The following is a 26,176-nucleotide window of genomic DNA, read 5'->3' on the forward strand; positions in this document are numbered from 1 at the left end:
CTGGACTGTCCCAGGGGCTTATCTTGGGGTGCCCTCCCCATCTAGGTTTGGGGAACCTCCTTATTGAAAGCCAAGCTGTGACCGCTGGCTTTGCGGGCTCTGGCCCCGCGCCCTCGTCCCCCTGGAGCCCGAGGGGTGCGGATCATCACCTTGAAGACCTTCTTGGCCCAGGTCCTGAAGGACTCCTCCTGGCCGCAGAGCTCATCCCCTTCTCCCATGCGGAGGATGCGCTCCCCGCCCAGCTCCTCCAGGAGGGTGTCCACCGCCCGGGCAAAGGCGCAGAAGTGGGGGTAAGCGCGCGAGCCCAGCCCAAAGACGGAGAACCTGCGGAGGGAGAGGCGATACGTCTGCGGCTGCAGGGCCGGAAGGGCCATCAGGGTCTCCCTGGGTTGCCTCCCTCCCCGTCCCGTTTACCTGACATTAGCCAGGGGCCCCGTGCTTTCGAAGTTGTCCCTGGAGTCAGGGCCGTCGCTCGAGGATTTCCGTGCGTCCGAGTAGGAGGAGACGCTGTTGAAACGGACCTTGTAGCTCCTGCAAACACAGCATCAGGTATTACAGTGGGGACCCATCAGGCTGAGTGCTCAGAGGGGACCAGAGGTCAGAGGAGACCAAACCAGAGCAGGCTCAAGCTCAGGGCTCAATATTTCATGGGCAGATAGCATGACCAGGAGCTGGAGCAGAGAAATGCTGCATCCCCCCAGCTGGACCTGGCCTGGTGCGTGTGGTCCTGTGGTCACCTCCCGGCGGGTTGACCCAACTGTTGGTCCCCACGTTGTCACCAGCTGCGCGGAGCCGACAGGGGCTTGGGCTTTACCTGTCCTTCCCTGGCTGTGCACAAGGTCGGGCACGCGTCTGAACAGATATTGTGAAGTTGTTTCTTTTTTCAATTTGTAGGAAGTGAAAAAAGGGAGTGAGAGAAGAGGGGACGAGGAGGGGGAAGGGGAGCGGAGAAAAAAAAAAATCTGACAACAGCAGAAGTATTTCTGAATTGAACCATCTTCAGAAATTGCTCTACACAAGGGTTTCTAAATATACTGCCCGAGCAGCGAAGCAGTAGTGTGTGGATGAGTCACAGCAGCCCTCCGGCACCCGACACCACACGGAGGAGACAGCCCCTGAAGGAAACAACGCCGGGGTCGTAGAGCCCAGAGCTCCAGCCCTGCCCCACAGCCTCCTCCTGCCTGCCCAGACCTCTTCTGCCCTGCTCCCTGGGTCTCCTCTCTGCTCCCCTGCCTCTCTGCAGCTGGAAGGAGCCACTTCTTTCTCCCCTGAGCCGTGCCCTCCCCTGGGGTTGCGTGGGGAAGGCAGGACAGCACGGCCTGCGTGGTCAGACGGGCATGAAGCCCAAATTCCCCACTTGGGTGCTGGGACTGAGCTGCTCCTTCCAGCCCCTTCCTACAGACACCAGGCTGCCGCTGCCTCTTGTCCCCAGACAGTCTCCTCCAGGCTGCCTTTTCTCATTGCAAACGTTTTTTTTTTTTTTTTTCGTGCTTAATGTCAGCATCTCTTGCTGCCATCCAGAGCCACGACCTCTTGGCCTGTCCCGGGAGGGCCATTGGGAGTAATTTATTCCCTCCTCCTCTGCAGTCACCTTCTTCCGTATGTGAAATCTGCTACCGCGCTGCATTTCTCTCTTCTCCAGAGAAAATAGCTCTCACCCTTTAATCTGTCCTCATAGGTCACCGTTTGCAGTGCTCCCACCACTTCTGCTGTCAGGTAACCAAGCCACGGGCTGCTCTGTCTCTCAGAAACTCCTGCCAGTCCCTTAAATTACATTTAGAGGTGACTGGGACGGCTGAGACCAAGCTCAGGAGCTTGTGTCCTCCCCAGATCCGCCTGGCTTGCTGCGGGTGGCACCTCCACACCCAACCCGGCGTTGCACCAACCCAGCCCCAAAGGGTGAAGAACCGCAGACAAAATGCATCTTCTCCATCCGGACACCTCCAGGGCGTCCCGTTTTGTCAGCTGCCCCCACTAAGGGGTGAGGCTATTAGAAAAATAGTGGGGTTTTGGCTCCCGAGCCCTGTGGGGTCACTCAGTGAGGATGTCACTCCAGGGCTGCAGTGTTGCTAGTGGAGGGGTGGCACAAATTGGTGGGCAGGGGTGGAAGCATCACTGTGCCCTACGGTGCTCAGCGCTGCTCTCCAGCCCCACCAGCACTGCTCTGCGGTGCTCAAGCAGAAAGCCAGGGCTTTGGTGCCCATTTAAATCCCACTTTATCACCAACTGGGGCTAATTCTACCTTAATTAAGAAGCAACGTTCTGCCAGTCGTGAACGTCGCTGTGATAACTCAGGAGAGGCTCCACCGCAGAGCAGTGTCCCGGTTAAGCAAAATATATTGTGGCTTAGTGGCTGAAGTAAGGGGAGGCTGCAGGAGACTGACACCTTGCCAGCCGCCCTCACTTCCCAGCCTCTGGGACAGGCACTGAGATGCTCGAGGCTCATCTTCCACCAGCGAAGGATTTCCTAAAACCCCAATTACAAGCCTGAGTCCGTAGGTATGCCTGACTCGGTGCTCTTGTCCTCCCTGGGACCTTCACCTGCTCCGTCCCCTGTTCTCCAGGCACGTCCCATCCCTTGGACCTTTGCAAACTTGCAGCTGGGATTTCTCACCCCCTTCCAAGAGGAGGCAGACAGAGAAGCAGGCTGTCCTGGCTGCGGGGCTGCCAGCTGGCAGGGGTTGGGAGTGGAAAGGGAGGGGTTTTGGGGTGCTCTTACTTCCTCTCCTCCAGGTTGGAGTTGGGGTTCTTCATCTCCATAAGCGCACAGCCAAATTTCTACAGAAGAGATGAAGAAACAAACAAAAAAAGGCCGTCAGCTTTGCTAGTCCCCCTGCAGGAAGTGAAGCAGCGACCCGGGCTGGGGCTCTGTCCATGGTCTGCCTGCAGTGCTGCTGCACGGGGAGGCTTTAGCACGGCATTAGTTGCGTGTCTCCCCAGGGATTGCATAGATATCCCCACTCCAGATCAGTCTGGAGGCAGAGACAGGTGGAACACCAGCTATCACGCAGCACCCAGACCTTTTTGGGGCCATCTGAAGTCAGGACGATGCTTCTCCACCCAGCCCCAGCCCCATCTCCTCTGCCATGCCCCTGCTGCAGCCCCCAGCCCCCGTGCTCTGTCCTACCTCCCCGTTCTCAGGTGGGTCTCCGTTGCCAAAGGTGCTGGTGACCACCAGGACCATGGTTTCATGCTCCAGGTGCACAATGTCGTACTCATCCATGGACATCACCTGGGAGCAACAGAGGTGTTAACAAGAGGCCCTGGGCGGGGAGATCCCCCACCAGGGACTTCCTCAGGCCACCTGGACACACACATCATCTTTCAGGGGCCAGGGGCTAGCAGATACCTTGGCATCGAAAGCGTGCTTGAAGATTTCACACAGGGTTTTTGCGTAGACCTGTGACTTCCCTGTTTCTGTGGCGTACAGGATGGTGGCTTTGACCCTCTTGGCCATGGCCTGTCCCATCAGCTTGGCTGAGAACTTCACAGCTCTACGGAGCAAGAATAAATCCTGGTAAGAGAGCCTGCTTCCTTGTTGGCACCTCTAGCCCAGGCTATTCACACCATTTTATTTAGTATTAAGTGAACAGCCTGCCCTAAAAAACCCAGCAACACTTTCGTTGCTGTTAGGTGCCAAACAGAGGCTACGGGAGGGCCTTGAAGGCTGGACGGGGGGCTTGAGCAGAATTGGAGTGTCAGGAGGGGGATGCAAAATGAGCTGGGGGGGGTTGTTCTGCAGGGACAGGGCAGCAGCAGAAGAATCAGGGGCAGCAGTGAATGAAGCAGCGAGCAGATAACCTCGAAAGGAAAAGCTGGAGAGCAGCCAGTGCCCAAGCTAGGGGAGGAGCAGTGGCTTCTCCGTCTCTTCGTGGCTTTAAACTGCCTTTCTGCAGGAGGTGTCCAGCCGAGCAGGAGCCCCCAGACCCTGCACATCACACACAAAGCCCCGAGAGGCTGAGAAGGTCAGGCGAGGCTGTCTGCAGTCCCTTTGATTTGCACCCTGCAGATGCTATGAACTTCACCCAGAGGAGCAGCCCTCCTGAGGCTGGGAGGCCGTACATCTATCTGAGCCTTTGTAGGGCTGCGTCTGTGGCTGGAGTCGTGACTGCTCCGCATTTCCCCACCGGCACCACTCCAACAGCAGGGCAGAGGGGCTTTGAGAGGCCACCGGCACCGCTGATCCTGCCTGAGGAGATGCAGCACCTGAAATATTGCCTCCTCGCTACACTGGCACTGCTGGCTGGGTCGGCAGCAGGGTGATGGTGGGCAAAGGAGGGTGTCATGGGCCAGTTTTGGGGTGCGTGGCGGGGCACCTAGCCCAGCGTGGCAAATGGGTTGTTGTTGGGCCACCCGTCATCGCAGAGTTTGGATGGCAGGGATAGTTTTCCCAATATCTTGCAGAATATCTTAGTTTTTTTCTAAACAGACCATCAAGTTGATCTGTGGGGCCACCACAAAGGCAGGTTTGGATTTGGCTGGGTGCGCTGTAACAGGGAAGGGGCTGTTTTGGGGGGGCTGCTCCCCCTCCACGCTGCTATTCCCTCACTCCTCGGTGTAGTTCTGCACATTAAAGCCACTTCGCTTTCCCACCACAGCAGTGTCCCCAGGGCTTACCCCGGCCGCCGGGGCATGGTGGGGAGGGACTGCAGATTTGAGTGCTGCAATGTGGCCAGCCTGCCCTGTCTGAACAGGCGTCAAAATCTCACTGCAGCCGGTGCCAAGTGCCATGCTCAGGGCTGCTGGGCTCGGGCCGCCACTTGTTCAGCTGATTAGCTCAGATCCAGGACTGGTGGTGAATTGCAAAAATATTTCTTTCCCCCCACATCAGGAACAATAGAGATTTTTTTTTTTTAAATTACCTGCCATGCTCACATTTTTATAAAATCATTTATCAGCTGCACACACACAAATAAAGCTTTGCTTCTCCTAACTCAATGGCTCAATTAATCTTCCTGCGCTCTCCTCCAGCCCCGGGCTGCAGCACAGACCCAGGCACCGGTGTCAGCCTCAGGAGTATATTCATCAGCTGCTGATCATGGTTACGGATGCGCCCATGGAAAAAAAAAAAAACTTACAGAAGGTGACAGCTGAAGAGTGGGAACAAGCTGATAGTAGAGACACGGGAAACTGAAGCGTGGGGAGATGCTGTGAGCAGCACAAGGCCACCTGGCAGCCTGGCCATAGATACCGGGGCAGACCCAGCCCTCTCCAGCCTTGGTCCAGGCTCTGCTTCCTCGGAGCCCACTGCTACAACCCAAAACCCCTACTCCAACTCAGACCCCCTGCTGATGACCCCTGGGGGTGGCATTTGGGCCAGGATCAGCCAAAGCATCCAAACAACCCTTCATTTCTGCATCCCTGCTGACTCACTGTTTTGGCAGGGCAGGGGGACTCGTGTGGCCCATTGCCAGGGGTCAACCGGCCGTGAAGAGCAAATCTCAGCTTGGCCCCGGTCCCTCTGCTACCTGCAGGAAGATTCCTCAGTCCTACCACCCCCTCCTTGCAGTGAGACATCCAGAGGCTTAGATGTGCACTGGAGACAAGTAGCTAAAGAGTCAGTGGGAGAAACGGGGACACGAGTTCCATCCCACTCCTGCCTGCCTGGCCCTGAACCAGGAGGAGCGATCTCTGCCCCAAGAGGCTGTGAAAGCAGAGACAGGTAATAAAACCCCAAGACAAGAGAAAGCCATTCCTGAGCACTTAAGTATGTGAGTGAGTGAACCAGCCTGGGAGGGGAGACGACATGCAACACCCGGTATTCCCATGGCCACACAAATCTGAAGGTCTAACGGGATGTTCCAAGGGCTGCTGGTTTCTCCGGACATCCCTCTTGGCAGCTAAAGCCTTCAGCAGCCCGGAACCCAGGCTCACGACCCATCGGTTTGCACACACCCAAACCCAGGAGCAGCCCAACGCATTGTAGGGCTTTTCGGAGCCCACCAGTACTTACTTTGCTAACTTCTTAAAGCCAATGGCCCTCTTCTTGGTGGGCGTCCCGTTGACCCCTTTCCAGACGTGGGTGTTCCAGGGGTCCGGCTAGGAGGGAGAAGAGCAGCAGCAGCTGATGGGCAGCGCTCAGGGTTTGGAGAAATGCTGTAACCCCAGCTGAATCCCTCCGGTTGTGAATGGGAGGAATGGCTGGCGTCTTCCCAGCCCTTGGTCTCTTGTACAGGTCCCTGGAGACCCATGGGTTTCTCAGGGCACTTGGGCAGAAATTTGTGGTATATAATAAAACCTTTGTGGCTTCCAACAGCATCTGGTCGAACGCCCTCTCACCTCTGAGACGAGCATTAACAGGCCACGAGGAAAAAGAAGGGGAGAGGCAATGCGAGCACATCCTTCCCTCCCAGCCCACAGGTTTCTCTTTCTAAGAGGCCCTCTGGGAAGGGGAGGCAGCTGAAGCAAGAAACAAGAGCACAGAAGCTAATTCAGTGCCCTCGCAGGCGGCTGGCTGTAATCAGGGCCAGGAATCATCGGGGTTCCTGCTGGATTGGTTATAGAAATGAACAGACTGCTCCCGTTTTGTGATTGTTCCTTAAGGGCTCTTGACTAAAGGTCACATTGTGTGAAAACCACCGGAGCAGGGGCGGTTGGCTAATGAGGGTGTGTTTGCTCAGGGCCCTTTTCCCCGTGGTCTGAAGTGTTAAATACTCCAGCACCAGCATCTCAGCCTGCTGGGCAGGAACTCCCCATCAAAATCGTTGGATCCCCAGGGCTGGCAAGAGCCAGCCAGGCAAATCTGTAAGCTGGGGAGAGGAGGGACGTGGTGGCTAGCAGGGCATTTCCCCATCTACAAAGCAAAGAGCAGAATTAGGCCCTTCCTGAGGGATGAGCTTTGCTTAGTCCTGTTTGACCCAAGGGTTGGGGCCCATATTTCCAAGCAGGGGCAAAAAGGCTTTGCCCTGGGAAAAAAGTGGAATATCGAGGGGGTCCTTATGCCGTGCTAGAGGAGACCCATCAATCAGACTCATTCACAGACTTCACTGCCTCGAGGGGCAGCTTGTTGAAGGAGTTGGGTGGAGGGATGGGCGCAGACGGTACCTGATACTCGAAGGAGGGGGTGAGGCGGTAGTTGAGCATCTCCTGATGGAAAACTGGGGTGATGCTGCCCGACATTGGTGGGACGATCCACACCCAGTCGGCAGGGCAGCCCCCGCGGCACCGGTACTCGTTCTCCATGTGCTTGATGAAGGACTCGGTGGCCGAGTGGTGATCCACGATGGTCACCTTGTCGCTCTGTCGGAGGGAGAAGCAAGCCAACAGCTGCAGGTTAACACTCTCCAGGAGGTGAAAGCTAAACTGGCGGGGAGGACTCGGGCCAGGGAGCAGAGCTTGAGATGAAAATGCTCATCAAGTGCTCCACGCAATGGACATAAATGTTACCAGTGACCACTGGCCACGAGTCCAGGGCTGAAGGATGCCCGGTTTTGTTTCCCAATGATCACCTCCTTCCAAGGGCTCCCTCCCACGGCCCTACAGGACGGTCCCTTTGGAGGTGACACAGGGTGTCTCTAACCCTGGCCTTCCCAAGTAGCACAGTCATCAAGCAGTGACTGCAGGGTTGATAGGCTGCCCTTGTCCTTCCTGGGGGGCATGCGAGGGGATGGGTGTTCCTCCTGTTATTTGGCACGGGCTGAGCAAGGGCCAAGAGGGCACGGATGAGATGGATCATTCCCCTGGTCAGTCCCCTGGGGAGCTATTTCAGCGCTCGTAGGACTGAGGTATTAGTGTTGATCCCATTCCGGGAAGGACTCCCACTCCCCAAAGCTGGATTTCCAAGGACTCCTTTTGCTACTCAGCCTTTAAGTGCAAGTGTGGGGAGAACCTGGGCTGATTTGTGCCTCACAGGTGGGAGAGAAGGGCTGGATCCTGCCCCCCAGGCACTCCTGCTGGCCCAGCAGAGCTCAGACACTGGTAGTGCCGTCTTTCCAACATCCAGGGCAGAGACATCATTAAATCTCCCTGCAGGCTCCTGGAACAGCTCAGAAGGAGGAAGGCACAGCACAATTTCAGCTGAGTGCAGCAGCAGCTGCCGTCGTCCTTGTGCAGAAGTCTCCGCCACTGTCCCACCCGGTCCCTGTGAGCCAGACCCTGCAGCTCACCTACCTGGAAGCTGTACAGCACGGCGATGTTGATCTCCACCAGGGCTTGGTCCTTCCACAGCGAGGAGGTTTTCCTCATATCCAGATTCATTTTCTTGGCCACTTGCTGCAACAAAACGAGGTGGCAGGTAAAGACTTTTGTTGGCCAAGAACCAAGAATTGAAGATCTCTGCTTGGGGAGAGGGACCCAAAGGAGGGACCCAGGCTGGCACAAGGCACATGTAGGGCAGGGCAGCTGACATTTTGCCTTCCTCTGCAAATATGGGGCCCTGCCTTTTCCTCTCCATGGTGGGAGGACAGCCAGTCTGGCCTCCTCCCTGCGCCTCCTCCCCTGGGCACAGGAAGGTGACTCAGGGCTGCTGAAAAGGGCCACTGAAAGGAGACTGGTGGGTCCCTGGGATGGCAGGAGATGGTGGTGATCCCGGCAGGAACGGAGCCCATGGCAGACCCCTGCTGCTCCCACACTGTTCTTTCTCAGCCTGTTTTTTCTACCTGGAGTCCTTCCCCCCTCACTATTACAGACTTAATAGCAACACAAAGACACACGCTCTCACCCCTCTGGTTTGCAGGCGAGCTCTCAAACATCTGGGGCAGGATGAAGCCCCTCCAGAATGCAGCGTGCTCCTTGGGAGGGTGAAGGAACCACCCCAATGGATGCGAGCCCTCGACCTCCTGCACCCGCAGCTCCCCTCGTAGTGCTGCTTTCCCAACGCTTTGAGAAGTCTCAGGGGTGCTAAATAGGCACCATGCTGGATTGTTAGCTACCTGCTGGCCCCTTAGCACCCAAAAAACCCTTGCCAGCCCACCACACCCTTGGCTGTGTGGCTCCAGGACAACGTAGCTGCTATCTGTAAGGGAGACCTGGGCGTCCCACACTCCCCCCATCGCTGTCCTCAAGTCCTGCCCTGCTCCCCAGCACCTTCACTCACTGCCCGCCTCGAGGATGGGGATTTACCTCCAGAATGTTGTAGCGAGAGTTGTCGCAGTAGTCCCGGACCCCGATCTCTGTGCCCATGTACCAGCCGCTGAAGGGGCAGGCAGAGAACTCCAAGCCACCGATCTCGAGGAGCATGTTGGACACAGCTGGCAAACCGTACCACTTCAGGCCCAGCTCCTTAAACCATTCGAACCTGCCAGGATACAACTGGGTCAGCCAATCTGCCAGCCCCCCCCAGACCACCTACAGGGCAGGTAACTTTGCTGCTGGCCACCAGGACAAAGGACATGCAAGAAGAAAATTTCCTGAAGACATTATCTCATTTGGGACCTGCTTATGGGGAGAGGGTGCTGCATAGGAATGTTACAGAGAAAAGTCCTGGGAGATTTCAAGCAAAGGGAAACCAGCCCAGGGACAAGAACACAAGTTGATTTCCATCCCAGGGGAAGGAAGATCTGGAAGTGGGAGGGTAAAGCACCCAAGCCATGATAGGGAAGTCTAAGCAGAGATGATTTAAAGTGAACCCAGAGTAGCTGAGCCCCACCGATCCCCTCTGACTTACTTGGGATGCCGGATGGGCACTTCCAGCACGAGCTCAGGGGGGATTTCAAAGAGCTCGGGATCGTTGCCGTTGGCTTGGAGGAGCAGGGGCAGGATGTCAAAGCGCCCATGCGGTGCCTTCCACCCTTGCTGGATGCAGATCTACAGCCAAAACAACAGCGGTGTTAGAGGTCCCTGAGGGCCACCTGCCCTTTGGGTGCTGAGGTGGGACTTGTGGTGCTGAGCAGTGTCTCCTAACAGCATCCCTGCTCAGCTCTTTGGTCCAGGAGCTCATCTCCGTCCAAACGAGCTATGGACGTGGGCTTGCCTGTCATGGCCAACCCATGCATGGGAAGTTTTATTCCCAGGAAAACACCTAGGAGTGGGACAAATCCAGCGGGCAGGATGCACCCCCCCTGAGCCAGCACCCCGGGGTGCTCAGAGCCACCCAGACCCACGGCCGGTACCTCTGTCAGCTCCACGTTGGCAGGGTCTCCAAGGACGGAGCCATCGGGCTGCTTGTAGCCGGCGTAACGGATGAGCTGGGCGTTCCAGATACGGAAGTCGTGCTTGCTGTCCGTCCGCTGCGGGAAGATGGTGATGGCAGATCTGCAAGGACGGGGCAGCACTGTGAGCACCCGGGCTGTGACAGCACGGGGAGGGACAAGGAAGTGTTGCGGGGGAAATGTGCAGCCCCTGCCTGCTGCCACCCTGAGCCCCTGACCGTCTGCTTGTGGCCTGGACAAGCCCATGATATTTATTGTCTTTTCTTCACTGGGAGAAGTCTTGGCCAGGTGCACGCCGGCTCTTTTTTGGAAAGAGCTGGGGAGTTTGCAGCAGTTCAGCTCCAGGCAGAAGCTGGCAACGTAGGGTTTCAGAGAGAGAAAGGGAGCTGCCTGTGCTCTGTTTTTTAAGTAGGATGCAGGAAGGGTGAAATAATTGGAATATCTGCTCTTTGGGGTCCCACAGAGAGCAAGAACAGATATACTTGGACCAGCAGGACACCTTCCCCTGACATCAGATCCCTCTCGTTCTCCCCAGGACAGGGGCTGGCTACAGTGACCCTGCCGGAGGAGACAACGCCAGCAGGACCCAGAGTTGGGCTAACACATCCATGGCGCTTCGGGCAGAAACCCTGGGGACTCCCCGGTGGCTCACCTGAGGTTCCCTTTGTTGGTGGCGTATTTGATGTGGTTGCAGATGTAATTGAACATCCCGTGGGCTGTGGTGCAGTCTCGGGCATCAAACACCTGGAACAGTGGAAGGGATGGTGGTGATACTACAGGATTTGTGCTCCAGCTCCTAGGGCAGAGCCTGGCAGCAGGAACACAGCGCAGGGAAAGCCCTCGAGGTCACCTTGATCTGTTGGGGACCTAGAGCTCCATAATTATGTGTTCCCTGCCTTTACAACATTTGGACATCTAATCCAGCTGCTCCTACTGCTTTGGAGAGGGGATTGGTCTCCTGCCCAGGCAAAAACTTCCCCAGCCAAGTGCTAACAACTGGATGCTGTTTCTGGCTCCTCCACCAGCAGTTTTGGTTCCTGTTCTTTCTTGCAGACTCAAGGCTGAAATGGGAGAGGTGTGAGCCAGGTCTGAGGGACACTGAGAGGGTGTGGAAACCAGGAAAGAGGCTCAGCGGGAGGCTTGAAGCCAGCTTCTTGCAGAAATGGCTCCCCCAAGGCTTAGATGTGCCAAAAGAAGAGCTGAAGGCTGAGCTGGGAGTGAAGGAGGCCCAGCCTCCTGGCCCTGCATGGTGCCCATGCCCAGTGTGAAGCATCCCTAAGAACTGCTCAGCAGCACCTGAGTCGTGTTCTGGGTTACAAAGGGACACATCATCCCCATACCATGGGATTCCACTACAGATGCCTAATTCAGATCCTATCCACAGGCTTCCAGCTAGTCAAAAGTGCACCAGATCAAATTATCTCCTGCCATAGCATCTCCGTACCAAAGCTGAGCGTGTACTGCTGCTGTTCTCCAGGCAGAACTGCAGCTTTGGAAGCAGTATGTGAGATAGTGGAGCAGCGTCTGGTTTGGGAAGATGTTCCCTAGGGCAGCAGCTTTCAGCTGGCCCCATTTCAGACACAGACACCTCAGTACACCTTCCCCTACAGATGTTTTTCCGTCCCCTGCTGCCTTCCCAAAGCTGTTGAGGCGAGCGTGGCTGCCGTGTGCTGTGTGCACCCCTATGCCGTGCTCCCTTGGGTGTTTGAAAAGCAAGGCTTGCCTTTCCAAAACCCCAGCGCATCCTTTGGCAGCTCTGGTGCTCACCTGCAGCTTGGACCACTGAATCCTGCCCACGCAGCGGGCTGCGTTTCGCCAGGCGTGCTTTGCTCCGTAGATCAACTCCGTGTCCCGCAGCTGGTAGGTGTCGGTGGCTTCAATCTCCTTGGTCACTTCCTCCAGCCTTTCCATATGGGCCTTGGAGCCGGACCTGTGTGGGTGGGGAGCAGGGTAGATGGCATTCACCAACTCGGGTGGAGGGCAGGAAACCCTGAAGAAGCAGCCTGACTTTCTGTGACCTTCTCTGGCTGTTCTTACCTCTTTATGGAGGAGTAGTACTGGTCAATGAAGTCCTTAGCCAAGAGGAGCACCTCCTCTTTCGTCCTGGTATCTTCTGACTTGCGGACATGCTGGCTAGGGGTCATTACTGAGCCCATGCAGATCTGCTCAGTGCACGCGGTGGCCTGGTGGGACAGAAGGAGACAAGCATGGCTCGGCTGTGTGAGCAGGGCTGGGGAAAGTCAGCGATTAGCTGCCCAGGAGTTGGTGACATCTTTGACAAACAGGGGTATTTCCAGCCCTGTTCATTTTCACACCTCTCAGTACTGTCGTGCAAGACAGCTCGAGTGTGTGCAGTCACCTCCTGGCCCACCTGATGCAGATGATTGAGACTCATTAAATTCTCATCCCAGCTCGACATAAAGCCCTATGCCTTTCCTTGCTCCTCCCAGGGGGACTCCCCTCTCACCCAGCTTATTGCACCAGAGGTTTGAAATTCAGACACCGCAGGAGACAAGAAGGCTGGCCTGAACTCATCCAGAAGCATTTCTAGCCAAAAACATCTTGGAAACACCGTGATCGGCTCAGTTACACTCAGACAGCTTTCAGGCAGTCCTACCAACCCCACTCACCATTGCTGTCTTGAGATGCAGAGTGTCGTGAAGCACGGCGCCCGTCTCCCAGTTCTTGATTTTGACGAACCGTGGGCACTTGGAAGGGCTCCCATTCACTGTGCTCTTGGTCGGGGACTGCCGCCCCGACGGTGGCGGCTGGACAACAGAGAAGGTTAGTATTTGTCAATGAAATACACACAAGGTTAATATTTGTCAACAAAATACAGGAAAAGGGTCACAACAAGCAGCAGCATCTTCCATTAGTAAGTCCCAGTGCTTAAATCTTAATGATAACACAGTGAAAGAAGGCGCACGATCCAAATATTTGGCAGCATTTAGGATCCAGCAATGGTGCAACCGACTCTCAGTGTAGTTGAGAAGTCATCTCTGTTTACCAGACAGCCAAACGTGTAGGAGAGGAGTTAAAAAACAGACAGCAGTGACTTAGGAGAATGCCATGTTCAAGTTTCCCAGTGGAAGACTTATCTCTCCAAAATGTATTAGATGTATCTTTTTCAGGAGCATCACCTGCTCAGGTTTTACACATGCCAAGCTCAGCCTCACCAATATTAGCTCTCTGAGAAAGGGCTAAGAGCTGAGCGTTCCTCTGAGCAAGCCAAAGGCATGTCTCCTTTGCTATCTATGCTGGAAGAACGTCAGAATAAGGACGGATACATTACACAAGTGGGAGATCTGCTGAATTATGCATACTCAGATCACTTTGGGCTCAGCTCTCAGTCTCCAGCCCACCCCAATATCTTGCGTCAGGCTGGGCTCATCCAGCACGTCTTGAATTATAAGCCAGCATACGGAAGAGTCTCGGCCAGCTTGTGCTGAGCAGAGCTGGCTGCACCTTCTGTCTGCAAGCTCTTCTATTTGCACATGTTTTCAGAAATGTTTTCAGATATCATCATATCCAATATGTGTGCTGCAACCCTCGTTCCTCCACGCACTGGAAAGCTTCACAAGGAGTCGGTATCTGATGGCGTGCCACAGGGCATGAGATCCACGTTGGCGCTGGAAAACAGAGACACTTCTGGAATTGCACCTCGTGTTAGGGTGTGCTTCATCTGCTGCCACTGCAGAGGTGCTGCTGGAGGTCCCGGGGGAATCCTCATCCCACACCAGAGCATCTTGTCAGAACCCACTTGGATTTGACGCTGCTTAAAGGTTTGCATCTCTGCAGCGTAGATCTGGACTTGGATGGAGTTTTGGTGTAGCCTGCCTATGGGAACCTTGTAGTTTGTGTCCTTTTGTAAGTTTTTTTTTTTTTCCCTCTAAAAAAATGTAAAAATGGCACTGCCTTCAGAGTTTCACACTCCTTTGTGGTGGTCCTGCTTTGGGTCCTTGTCACAGTCGCAGCTCGCGGAGCAGCAGCACACCAGTGTAAATCCGGCATTACAGCCTTCCTCTCTGAAGGACCAGGTGGAGAACAGGCAGCACACGGTGGAAGAGCCTCTTGTTTCAGAAAAAGCTGCTTTGCTGATGGGAAAGCCAGGAGGGAAAGCCGCAGGGGCCAGAAGGATGACAAAAAGAGACGAAATACAAGACGAAGCCCTACCACCAAACTTGATCTTCCTCAACAACAAGCCGATCCTGAACCACCAGGGCAAAAGATTTCCATCCTCCCTCCCCAGGGGATGGATGCACCCAAATCCCTTGCCAGCGTGATGCCTGGGCTGACACCGACTCCTCTGTAGGACCTTCTTTAGTCCTCACAGTTTCCAAAAGCTTACCTCCTCACCTTGCCTCCACCAGACAGAAACCAGAAGTACCAACTAAGGCAGCAAGTGCTGGTTGCATCCAGAAAGAGCGTGTTATGGACCCAGATGTAGGAACGACCCCATCTGTGGTGAAGCAAGCACACAGTGCAAGCTGGTGGAGGATGGATACTTAACAGATGGGCTACCTTCAAGATCCCTGAAAGCTGCTCCCTTTCCTCTTTGGCTTTTCCCTGCAGGCACTGATGGAGTTTGCATCCTTGCTGCAACAAGGCCACGGTGCTGGGGCAGGATGAAGCCCCAGGTGCCAGGGGCAGCCGAGGTGACACCACCTACGAGAAGCAGAAGCACCAAAACCCCACCACAGCTGCACGGAGAGCAACACCCAGAAAAAACTGGGAAGGAGCTGCATGTGCGTATGTAAGCCTTCCTCGCACGGCATTGCTGGAACCAAATATTACCCCCGCTTCTCTCAGGGAGGCAGTGAGAGCTGCTTTCATGTTTTAATTAGGCAGCTGTGATATTAGTGACTCAAGAGTGGGACAAATGGAGGAGAGACTAACGGAGCAGTCGGGGCGTGTGCGTAAGATGCAGGCATCTACAAGGCACTTACCGGTGGTGTGCAGCTTGGGAGATGTCTGCAGCTCTTACAGAGGGAGGGAAGAAAGGCACCCAGCCCTGCCTGGGGGCAAGGTGCCTGGGCTGCAGGTCCTCAGCCCTCCTCCTGCATCCCTGGGTGGCAAACACCGTCCTGCCGACATGCATCGGCCGTGGGGGACCCGCTTTGGACCACTTTGCTGGGTCGTGGGTCTATTAGCGTGCTGACATTTCCTTGCAGACTGCATTAACTCCAAACTGTACATTTTTTTGTTTTTATAAGGCCGTAAATTATCCTTACAGGCACGGATCTGCTGCAAGTCCCTTGCCCTGCCACACATGTACGCGCCCGCCCGCATCGCCAGCAAATCAATCCGTGCGGACTGAAATACGGCCGCAGGATGCGGGCTGGTGAAGTCACAGCATCTCCCCATCAGCCAGGCCTAGGGCTCCTGGGAAACCAGCAGAGCACACTGTGTGATTTTGAAAAAAAATATTAAAAAAAAAAAACAAAACCAAACCCTGAGGAGCGATCGATGCCCAACCAGTCTTTCAGCACCTTATTACAAGCCTCGGTGAGCACTCCCCACCTGGCCAAGTGACTCCACCAAATCCTGCTTTAGAGAACAACGTGTATAAAGAGCTGGTGTTTGGCTTGGCTCGCCGCCGTGCTAACAGTATTTATTGCGGCTTCTGAGGAGTTCAGTGAAATGCCCGCTGCCCTTTCTTTCCTCCCGGCCACAGGCATCCCCGGGGAACGGCTGTGGGGAGCCAGGGAACCAGCCCTGCCTCCAGGGCTGGTGTGGGGATAAGAGGGATCAAAAGAAAGCCTGCACATCTAGCAGGGTGGGAAAAAAATTAAAGAGTTTAATAACAGCTTAAGACCGGGGATTTTGGCAGCCCTAGCATGGAGAGAAATTAAGCTCTGAACACAGAAGGTTATAAAGTGCTTATAGTAACAGACACGTACATGCACGGAGCTTAGAGAGGAGGCAGACAGTCTGCATCTATCCAGGAAGGGACAAGAGCAGCAACCTGTCCCTGCTGGGGTGGGATCCTGAGAGCTGCTGCAGAGCTCTAACCACGGAGCAGGACGTGGGGCTGCCTGCGATGGCTCGCTGCTGGCTGCACCCATTTATATGCACAGACGTGGGTTGGTGACAGGTAAGGCTCTCTGTGCTGCTGGCAGGGCTGACTGTGCAGGGAGGATGGAGATTGTCCCTGGCCACATCCGAGCACCCAGCCGGGTGGGTAACAGCCGTGCAGCAAGCCTGGCACAGTCAGGATCACCTCGGCTGTGTCACCTTATGTGACCTCGCGCCCTGCTCCTGGCTTTGCATCTTTCCAGTGCCTCTGCGATGGGAAAAGTGTAAGAGCCACAGCCCTGGAGGTGCTGCTGGGGATCGAGGCCAAGCTCAGCACCCATGTGCCCGATGAACCTGCCGCTGCAGTGGTCAGCACGTGGCAGGCAACGAAGAGCACTGTGTGGGGTGGCAGCTCATTGGGGCTGGGAAGAGGTGTCAGCCAGAGGCATCTGCTGAGGATGCTCCCGAGCCGAGGAAATATTGATTTTCTCGGAAATCTTCATGTGACCACGAAATCACTTTTCTCCCCTCCCCTGAAGAGTACAATGCGATCCTGACAAGTCAGGTGGGGAGAGGACAGGCAAGGAGAACACACGGTCCCTGGATCGGTCCCCCGTGTCCTGACCCACTGCTGGTTAATCCCATCGGGGCGACGCACTTGGCTGCCCAGGCTGGGCCGTGGTCACGGGTATCGTGTTTTCCCCAGGGGGATCCTGCCTTGTGTCTCTGGCTTGGCTGCAAACAGGGAGTTAATCCATTTTTGGCAAGGAAGCCTGAGAATTTATGTCTGTGGAGCGTGAGGAGATGAAAAGGCGCAGTACAGCATGTTATCTGAAGTGCTATGTTGAATTACCATTGCATAAATCAAAACGACCTTAACGAGACGGCTCAGCTTTTTGCCACCAAAAGGGCCGATGGTCCCAAGGGAGGTTTTGGAGATGTGGTCCCTGGCTATGCTCCCATTCCACCTTGGCTCCTTGGATGAGGAGCATCCTTCTCCAGTAATACGTGCCCTGCCTGAGCCCTGGGGAATTCAGCGTCTGGACCACATGTGCTCTGTGCACCATTGACTCCAGGTCTTGGGACCGTGGGTCCCCAGGACAACCCAGCAGTCCTTGCAGCCTCTCTGCAGTGTGAGAGCCCCCCAGGAGAGGTCCGCACCCTGCAACCCATCCCCACCCAACGCAGCACAAGCGACGGGCGCTTACCTGCTCTGCTTCGGAGTAGGGGTTGTTGAGGACCACGGGCACGTTGCTCTTCCCCCACAGGTCACCCAAGACACGGTCGTTCTCCATCCGAGCCGGCAAGGCTTTCTGCAGCTTGTTTTCCCCTTCCCTGAAACTGAAGGGTTAAGAAGCACTGGGGTGAGCGGGCTGGGGACGGGCAGTGGTGCCCGCCGCCGTCGCTCCAGTCGCTCCGTGTTCTGCTGGAGCCGCTTCCCGCAGGAGCGAAAACTCAGGCGTCCCACCAGGGGAGGGGAGGGAACACTCTGCCTTGGCCAAGGCGATGAATCACTCCTGTGAGGGCAACCCAAGCACGACGGGTGTTTTGTCGCGCGGGTGAGCGTGGTGCTGGCACAGCAACAGGGGCCCCGTGCCCTGCGTTTGGCCAGGGGACATTGGTGTGCCCGGCTCCCAGCCTGGCACCCCAAGGCGAGACCACGCCAGCCCTGGTGCTTGCTCTAGGGGGGTGATGTGCCAGGCACCCTGTCCCCCAAAATCAAGCCGGCTCCATCCAGAGCCCTGTGAAAGCAAGCAGAGAGGGGGGTGAAGGAGAGCCGTGCACATTTCTAGCTGCAAAGCCTCACGGCAAAACCGGCTGGGTTTGCAGAGAGCAGGTTGGTGCTGATGAGTGGAAGGAGAGGAAAAAAAAAAAAAAAAAAAAAAACAAGGAAAAGTAGGCGCTCCCAGGAGGCAGAGGCAATGCTCTCTCCTCTTCCTGACCTTTACAGATGCTGCAAATGCCGCTGTGTGCAAGCGGTTTTACCCGGGCGAATCTGTTCAAGCAAACAGACAGCTCGCCTACACGGAGTACATCTGTAAGGCTGGGGGACGAGGGTGTCCCTGGTGCTGGCTGCCCCTGCCTGCACAACAAGACGGATGAAACACACGGTGCACCGCGTCTGCCGCACACGTTGTGTCTGGGGAACGTCCGCAGGATGTTAGCGAGGCTGCTAAATGCCATCCAAACAGGTGATGGAAAACCACTGCCATAAAAGCCCGCACGAAGGAGAAAAACAAATGGGGTTTAGAGACTTGACACCCAGCGCATGCAGGCTGCAGCATCCAGGCTGAAGTGAAGGCACCGAAAGCCCTGATGAGGCTCCGGACCCGGTCCGGCACGGCAGCACCGCCGCTTTGCCCTTGCTCAACAGCCCGTCATCGAGCTAATGTGCTCTGGCAATGGCGTTGCTCCGGCTGTCAGTTCTTAAAACTCTTCCAGATGCCCAATAGAGTTACTAACGAGCCTTCTCATTAACAACGGCAGGCTCTGGGCACTGACCAAAGCAGGACGCTCATGCTCGGGACATAATTCACACCATCTCGAGGAGACACATACGTACAAAGAAATTCAGCTTCATGACCTCCCTCACCCTCAGCTTATATCTTTAGGTAAAGCTTAAGCAAAATACTTCATTTAAGGGCTCTCTCTCTGTGCTCTAACTTTCCAGCATTTTTTTTCTGCATTCACAGAGCAATGCTCAGCTGCCACAGTATTACACCCAGGTCCTGGACATCTTCCCAACATTCACTGCCTTAGGGTGGCCAACGTGGTGCAAGATAAGGGTTACAAGTGCCACAGGGCAGCTTGTACCCGGAGTTGTACCCCCTGCTGCTTGGAGAAGAAAGCAGTTCTTCTGCCCCGTGGCTGGTATGTGAAAGGCTGCCCATCAGATAAGGCATGAGGAACCACTGCACCACACAGCCACAGCAGGTGCCGGGTCCTTACTGCACGGCAGAGCACCCGGCGGCCACACCGGGGTGCGAGGTGTGGGGATGTACACCGCATCAGCCCCATGCTTGCTTGCTGAGGGAGAAGATGAAGAGCTTTGCTAGCTGTCCTCCAACCCACCTGTAGGATGCTCTAGCTGCTGTGCTTTGATGCCATCCATGGGGTGTGTGCGCACCACGGATTTGGGCATTGCATCAGGATCTTGTGTCACTGCTTTCCCCTGCTGGCTGCCAACTGAAACCAGGTCCTCAGGAGACAAAGCTTCTGAGACCCCAGCTCATGTCCCTGCCCTGCCAGTCTTTGCCCCGGGGAGCCACAGCAGCCCCAGAAGATACAGCCCTGCTTTGCTCCACACAGCCTTGGCACCAGCTTTGCCTTGGCTGCTCTTGGTGATGCTGGGGACCCCCACGAACCACACACCCTGCCCTCTGTCAGCCCACCAGGGGCTCCGGACACATCCAGCCTACCTCCATCCCAGCAGCAAGGCAGCAACATGAAAATGCAGCTCTTCCCCCTAAGGCAATCCCAAGACAAATCTGGCTCATCCCCCCAAGACAAGCCCAGCTACTGAACCTCCTGGAGAATACTCATTTCCACAGCTGCACATTCCTGCCCTCTTCCCTTAAGCCCCATCATACCAAGGAGCATGGAGCTGGCCAACACGGAGCCTCCACGCACAAGAAATGATGGGCATGCACAACCCATCTTGCAGCTGATGAGCCTCAACGTCCTGCTCCACAACTGGCCCAAAACCCGAGACACAAGCCCTACATCTGTACGGTGATGGAAGGAATCCCTCGGAGCCTGGTGCTGAGCAGAGGAAACCAGCCCCACGAGGGGCCACAGTGCCCCTCCGGCAGCACACACTTTGCTTCTGTGCAAAGAGGCTTGGGCAGGCAGACCCCAGCATGCCAGATATCCAGCAGGCACCTCCAAAATGACACCGAGCACACGCCTGCAGGCGCCTGGCACGACCTGCTGCTTGCAGAAAGGTGTCTGCAAGGCCGTCTCAATGGGTGCCTGCCGGCACGAGGGAACCTCAGGGAGGAATCCATCAATCGGCAGCGGCCGCCGGAGGACGCGGCTGGGAGGCTGCAGGCGTAATCTCATTGTCTGCACACCGGCGAAGCCGTGAATGCTGGTACCTGTGCCAACGGCACGGAAAAAGACCAGATGCTCGAATTAAGTCATCGCCGTCGTCGGCAGCTTCTTGCATTGGAAGTAGGACGGGTTTGCTGGAGCTGGCCCCAAAAGCAAGAGGCACCATCCCCGGGCACGGTGAGGTCCAGGAGGGCACCAGGGGTGAATGCCCAGGACCTGGCATGTTTGCAAGTGGGACAACACCAGGTTGCACGGTGCTATTTAGGCTCAACAGCAATATTGTGCACAAGGTAGTGAGGTGCTGCCCCTGGATAAAAAAAATGCAAAAGCGCAGCTGCAGCAAAGCCACCGGCTGAAGCTGAAGGTGCATTGCCTGCCTCTGCCCCATGCAAGGAAGGCTCTGTCCCTCGCAGCACGGCTGCTGTGTGCCCCAGCTGAGCTAGAGCAGACCTCCTTCGGATGCACACAAGCATCCGGCCCTTTCAGAGACAGAGGAGAGAAAAGCTCATTCAGAGCTGCCACAGCCTCGCCCCGTCCTAGCCCAGATGAGGGGGGAGAAAAAATAAAGTAAAAATAAAATCAATCGCTTCATTATACAAATATTTCCTGCCCGTTTCTTGCAATTGCCTTGTGTGAGAGCTCAGGCAGGAACGGGGTCTTTTGGGCCCGTTGTTTTCCTCTCTTGGCCCGGCTTCACGGCCGGCAGCAGAGCCGTGGGGCGAGCCGCCCACGCACACACAGGATGGTCCTGGCGGGGCAGCCAAAATCCTACAGCCTCCAGAAAACACGCCCAAAAGCACTTAGCAATGGGTGAGCCAAAAGGGGCTGCCCCTCCTGCTGCTTCCTTCGGAGAAACCCTCCCAACTCGCCCTCAAACCTGACCTGCACGCATGGACCCAGAGCAGGTTTTCCGAAGGGACCCCGCCTGTTTGTTCTGAAAGCAAAATTTGCAGCTTAAAAAGAAAAAAAAAAAAAGGCAGAGGAATCCTGTCCTCCCCCACCCGTGCAGCTTGCTGTCTCACCTCGGAAAGAGCATCTGGCTGTTTGGGAAAATGAGAGGCACCACTGTTTTCTTTTGACTAATTTGATGATGTTGCAGTGCTCACAGTGATGAAGCAGAAAGGAAGTTGCTGAGAACAGCCCTTTGAGAAACGTCTCCAAAAGCTTTTCCGAAAAGGAAGGGGGGAAAAAAAATAATAAATAAATATATGAGCAAAAAGAAATTTGTCACTCCACTCCTTTGAATTTGCTTGGCAGAAGGATCTCTCTGATTTCCCAGGCAGAGACGAGAGGCACAAGTGGCTGCTGCTGTCCCCAGGGGGCAGTTTGGATGGAGCAAGGAAGAAGCGGATGTCCACTGCTGCCGGGGGCAGACGGCTCCTCCAAGCCCTCATCCCAGCTCCTGAAAACCCTAGGCTGTGCTTGGGACCCTCGTGGGAAGCTCACCCATCAGCTGCGGGAGGGAAATACCTTTGCTTTCTTTGTTTCCTTTCTCCTGTGTTGTCCTTGGGGATTGCAAGGATGAGCCAAAACCAGAAGGAATCACTTCGAAAGGTGGTTTGTGCCCCCCACAGCCGGTGACCGCAGGAGCAGCAAGGCAAGAAGTCCCTTCCTAAATGAGAAAGATGACTTCTGACTGCATCGAAGAGAAGGGACAAAGCCAAACTGATGAGGATGTGGCGTGGCAGGAGCATGGGGCTCACCCTCGTGAGGCCAGGGGCATCGCTGCGCTGTGCCCTCTGCAGGAACTGGGGATGGACGAGACAAGCAGCCCCGGAGCGAGGCCGTGCTATGAAACAGGAGATTGCTAAACGTGGTGGAAGGGGCGCTGGCAGATAAAGACCTGGGAACAGATCCCGGTGCTCCGGCTGATCCTAGCATCATTCGAGATGCTGCCAGTGTCAGATCCGACCCGCAGCTGCTGTCCTTGCCCCTTCCCAGCCATGCCCAAAGGGCACCAAAATGATTTCAGCACCCAAAGGGCTTCAGCCTGAGCCCAGCCCAGGTCTGCCAGGGTCGCTCAGCTGGACTCGCCAGCAGGGACCAGGCTCAGGGACGGGGTGTTCCCAGTGCTCCCACAGCATTGGGGTGTAGCTCTCTAATCCCCCAAAGCACAAGTTGCCACCCTCTTGTTGCCACCCACACATCCGGGTGCTGTCTCCACCATTACACCTCGGAGCTATGTCCCCAAAGCAGTGCTGGGTCTCAGAAGGACAAGGACAGAAACGTGACACCCTGCAAGAAGGATGTTGAGCACCCTCTCTTAGAAGACTTCTCAGAAGGGTCTCCAACAGGGTATTTTGGTGTGGAATTCGCTGTTTTCAGGCACTAAACACCAATCTGGCTGAGCCTGATGAAGTCAGGGTGGTGAGGAGGAAGAATCCGTGGAGGGAGAAGGGGAGGAAGAAGAGGGTTACTCACTGCCAAAGCTTCCTGCCTCGACGTTTTGAAAAATAACACGATAGATCCAGGGAACCTTTTCATTTCAGAGGTTTTAAAGTTTTGTGTCCAAGTACAGAATAATGAAGACATCACAAATGCAAATGAAATGTTTTGAGCAACACAAAGAGATTTTGGCGGCGGCGAGGGAGGTGGGAGGAAGAGAATTTTCTCTTCGAGAACTGCAAAATTATGGGGTTTGTTCCAATGCAGGATGGAGCCTGAAACCCTGAAACCCTTCATAAACAGAATTCCTGCTCTCAGCACACTTCTCCCTCTCAGGGCTGCTGATGCTGCTTTTTGGCCCCCGAAGTGCCATGCTTCCATCATGCCGTTCATGTTACGGAACAGACCTGGGAAGAAAAACAAATACTGGCAACTTGGTGGGGGGAGAGGGAGAGAAAGATGGGACACGACAATCTCCCTAGAGCTCAGAGGGAAAAACAGACCTAGGTTAGCTGGCAGGGAGTGAATCAAACTCTATTTTTATTTTCTAGCCCACGGTGAGCCTCATGGCAGAAATGCCAGTTCTCATAATACCTTGCTCCCCACTTCCATGCTCTGTTTTATGATCAACCTCTTGGCAGATGGTTTGAGCCATGGAGCAGACATTCAGCTGTGGTCATGGCCCGTCCCATGGGCATGCACTGTGTCCACGGGGCACCTCGCAGCCAGAAGTCAGCAGGGAGAAAAAGCCAGGCCATGCAGGGGCAACCTCCCCAGGGAGCACAGCCCCTGGGTGCAGGGGATGGGGATGAAATGATTTTTTTCCCTCAATGCAAACTTCACAGTTTCCAGTTTTTCTTGCAGGAAGCAACGCGGGCACCAGGTGCAATCTGAATCCCTTTCAGCAAAGCCCACCTTGACCGAGAAGTGTTCGGCTGCTTGCGAATAACCTCAGCCTTGCGCCATCCTTTCGTGCCCTGGGAAAGCTGTCAAAGCTCTGCGAGCCCGACTGGCTTTGACAAATGCTGCTGGCAGTGAAGGTCAGCACCAGGCAAAGATGGAGACAGAGCGGGGTTGGACCCGAGACCAGCACCTTCCACTGGATCATGGTCAAGTGATCCAGACTGGAGGTGTAAGGCTCAGCCCTGAGCGAGGATTTGCACCCTCCTGATATTTAGGTAGAGCTCTGTTCCTGTTTTGATTGACCTCAGCTCTGCTTGGTCCCTCCAGCCTGGAGAAGACCCAGCCTAGGGCACCAGAGCTGCATCAATCCGTCAAGGCTTGCTTATTTTTTTGGGCATTTCTTTGGCATCGAGCACCGCAGTCTCTGCAGTGATCTGCTCCCCGTCGCTCCCTGACCTTTCTGCACTTCTCCAGACCAAGAAAACTCTCACTCTAGAAGACCTTCACCATGCCCCAGCTCTGCCTGAGACCGAATGGAGGAAATGAATCATCTGCAGCACGTCGCAGGATCGGGGGAGAGGCGGCCGAGCAGCGCCCTTTCCCCTGCAGAGCAGTCTCCGACATCCTCCTGCAGCGCATCCCCTTCCGCGCTCCCCCCGAGCACCCCGGTCCTCTCCCTCACAGAGCCCTACCCCATGAGCCGGGCTGCAGCTTTTCATCAGGCAGAAGATTGAAGGCTAATTTTGCTTGAAAAGTAGATTTTCAATTCCAAGCCACTTTTATAAATACGTATCTAAGATATTGAAAAATAAAGTGAGTTGAGCTTTGGTAAAGTACCCACTTTGCCGATTTTTTCTGTTGTTGGTTTGAGATCCTTCAGTTTAAGTGAATTTAAACTGTTTCTGTGTAATCTCTTGAAGAAGCAGAAGAGATCCCTCCAAGGAACAAAGCCTTTTCCATCTCTCCCCAAGCTGGAACATAATTTCCTTGGCGAGCCTGCAGCTGCTGGGCTGGGACGAGGGACAGGAGGGTGAGGCTGAGCCTTGTAGCAGTGCTTGGGACCGTGCCCCCCGGGACTTCCGAGCTTCTTGCAATGCACAACAAGCACTCCAGTGAGTGTATTTATGGGGTGAGAGGGAAAGCACCGGCCAGAAATGCTCACCGAGAATATTTCTTCCCACTTTTTACATAGCAGAGACTGCAGGTCTCTGGTGCTGGATGCAGCGTGCGGGGCCCCGAAATGTGCGTGGCGGGGGGATGCTGCCCTGTCCCACTGCCCATCCCAAACCTCCGCTAGTGTGGGGCAGAGCAGATGTGTCCTGCCGCATTGTGGCAGCCCCAACACGCTTTGAGCAGCTGAGTCCCCCGCATTGAAAACGCACGATGTGGGTGAGCAGAAGCGACAAGAAGAAAACAACCACAAATAAAGAAGGAGATGAAAAGCCTACATTGGGTTGTGGTGGGAGCAACCTCCTTCTTCTGATTAAAAAAAAAAAAAAAAAAAAAGAATCCCTTTTCAAAATCTGTTTTGTAGACAGCTTTTTTCCCCTCCCTAAGGAAGCAAGGAAACTTGAAGCTAGAAATCCGACTGCCACCAAACCTAGGTCGCCAGCTCCAGCAAACCCTCCTGCCCAAGCCTCCTGGCAGTTCCATCCCGTCAATAAACGAGTGCAGGCACAGCCTGCTGCGGCACTTGGCACGGCCCTAACGTGTGCGGGGACTCGGGGAAAGCGACAGGAAAAAGCAAAGTATCGTTGCTAATACGTGGCCAGGAGGCAAGAGAGCTGTTATGGAAAAATCACTACCAAAAACCCGAAGCACGAAGCACCACAGGGAGAAGCGCCGCGTCCCTCTGTAAACACCCCTGGGGAAATGCCGAGGAAGAGGGGAAGGATGTCACTGCGTGCACGGCCCTGTGCGGGGCAGGCGGCAAAGATGCAGCCCCCAGCTCCATCCCCCTGACTTCTCCGTCCTCAAGAAGCCACGGGGTGAGCGCCCTTACGTCCCCACCCTTGTCATGCACATATGCATACTGAAATTATTAACTCGATCGAGAAGCAGGGGGAGAACATGCAGCTCTTCTGCTGTGTTTCGGCAAGTGGTGGTGGTTTCTGAGTGCTTAGAGGGAAACCTGTTCCCCTTCCCTCTGCCCCGAGCGCGGCAGCACCCAGGGCTGGTCCTGCTGCCTGCGTGGGGCTGCCCCTGGCTTCAGCAGGAACCAGGATGGAGCTCTCCTTATCCCTCCCGAAGCCAGAGCCCCGTTAACAAATGACACAAAGTCCTGAGAGCCATTTCTCTCCTCCTGCCGCTCTGACCTTCCCTCTCCCTGCCGTTAATCAATAGCAGATTTCAACCGGAGGGCTCCGGAGCAGAGCAGCCAGGACAGCCTGTACCACGAGTTTTATTTGCCAAGGGGAAACCGAGGCACAGGGTCTTGTTTAACACCTGCAACCTCTGAAATCAAGAAAACTGAATAGAAAAAATCCCCAGCCCACAGTCCCCACATCGCACATCGGATCAGCTTTTCCATTCCTGATGTCTCCCCGATTTCCCATGCTTACACCTCTCTCCACCACCTGCTCCCAATTTTTCATTCCTCTTTTCTTCCCCTCATCAACCTCACCCTACTCTTCTCATACCCCTTCCTCTCCCACCTCCATCCTGCCGTGTTACACAGCAATTTCTGGAAAGGTGCTCCCTGGCCCCGCAACATGCCACAGTGAGTGACAAAA

The 26,176-nt window shown here is 55.2% G+C and overlaps 1 protein-coding gene across 8 annotated transcripts in view; it reads right to left on the minus strand.

Moving 5' to 3' along the window:
• The window catches only part of NOS1 (nitric oxide synthase 1), a gene marked incomplete at its 3' end in the record, with an annotated part of 68,859 nt that overhangs the window by 15,343 nt on the left and 27,340 nt on the right, over window positions 1–26,176 (minus strand). For all 8 annotated transcript variants that reach the window (XM_083804047.1, XM_083804048.1, XM_083804046.1 and 5 more), the window contains exons 3-18: window positions 17,312–17,444; window positions 12,719–12,856; window positions 12,126–12,271; window positions 11,856–12,018; window positions 10,741–10,832; window positions 10,050–10,191; window positions 9,605–9,744; window positions 9,061–9,235; window positions 8,110–8,211; window positions 7,045–7,239; window positions 5,954–6,039; window positions 3,350–3,494; window positions 3,128–3,232; window positions 2,720–2,778; window positions 415–531; window positions 150–324 (exon numbers count right to left, since the gene is read on the minus strand). In XM_083804047.1, coding sequence (XP_083660173.1) covers window positions 150–324; window positions 415–531; window positions 2,720–2,778; window positions 3,128–3,232; window positions 3,350–3,494; window positions 5,954–6,039; window positions 7,045–7,239; window positions 8,110–8,211; window positions 9,061–9,235; window positions 9,605–9,744; window positions 10,050–10,191; window positions 10,741–10,832; window positions 11,856–12,018; window positions 12,126–12,271; window positions 12,719–12,856; window positions 17,312–17,444 — 2,113 coding nt within the window. The remainder of the gene's footprint in view (window positions 1–149; window positions 325–414; window positions 532–2,719; window positions 2,779–3,127; window positions 3,233–3,349; window positions 3,495–5,953; window positions 6,040–7,044; window positions 7,240–8,109; window positions 8,212–9,060; window positions 9,236–9,604; window positions 9,745–10,049; window positions 10,192–10,740; window positions 10,833–11,855; window positions 12,019–12,125; window positions 12,272–12,718; window positions 12,857–17,311; window positions 17,445–26,176) is intronic.

The sequence above is a fragment of the Anser anser genome, assembly GCF_964211835.1.
Source record: "Anser anser genome assembly, chromosome: 18".
NCBI classification, from domain to species: Eukaryota; Metazoa; Chordata; class Aves; order Anseriformes; family Anatidae; genus Anser; species Anser anser.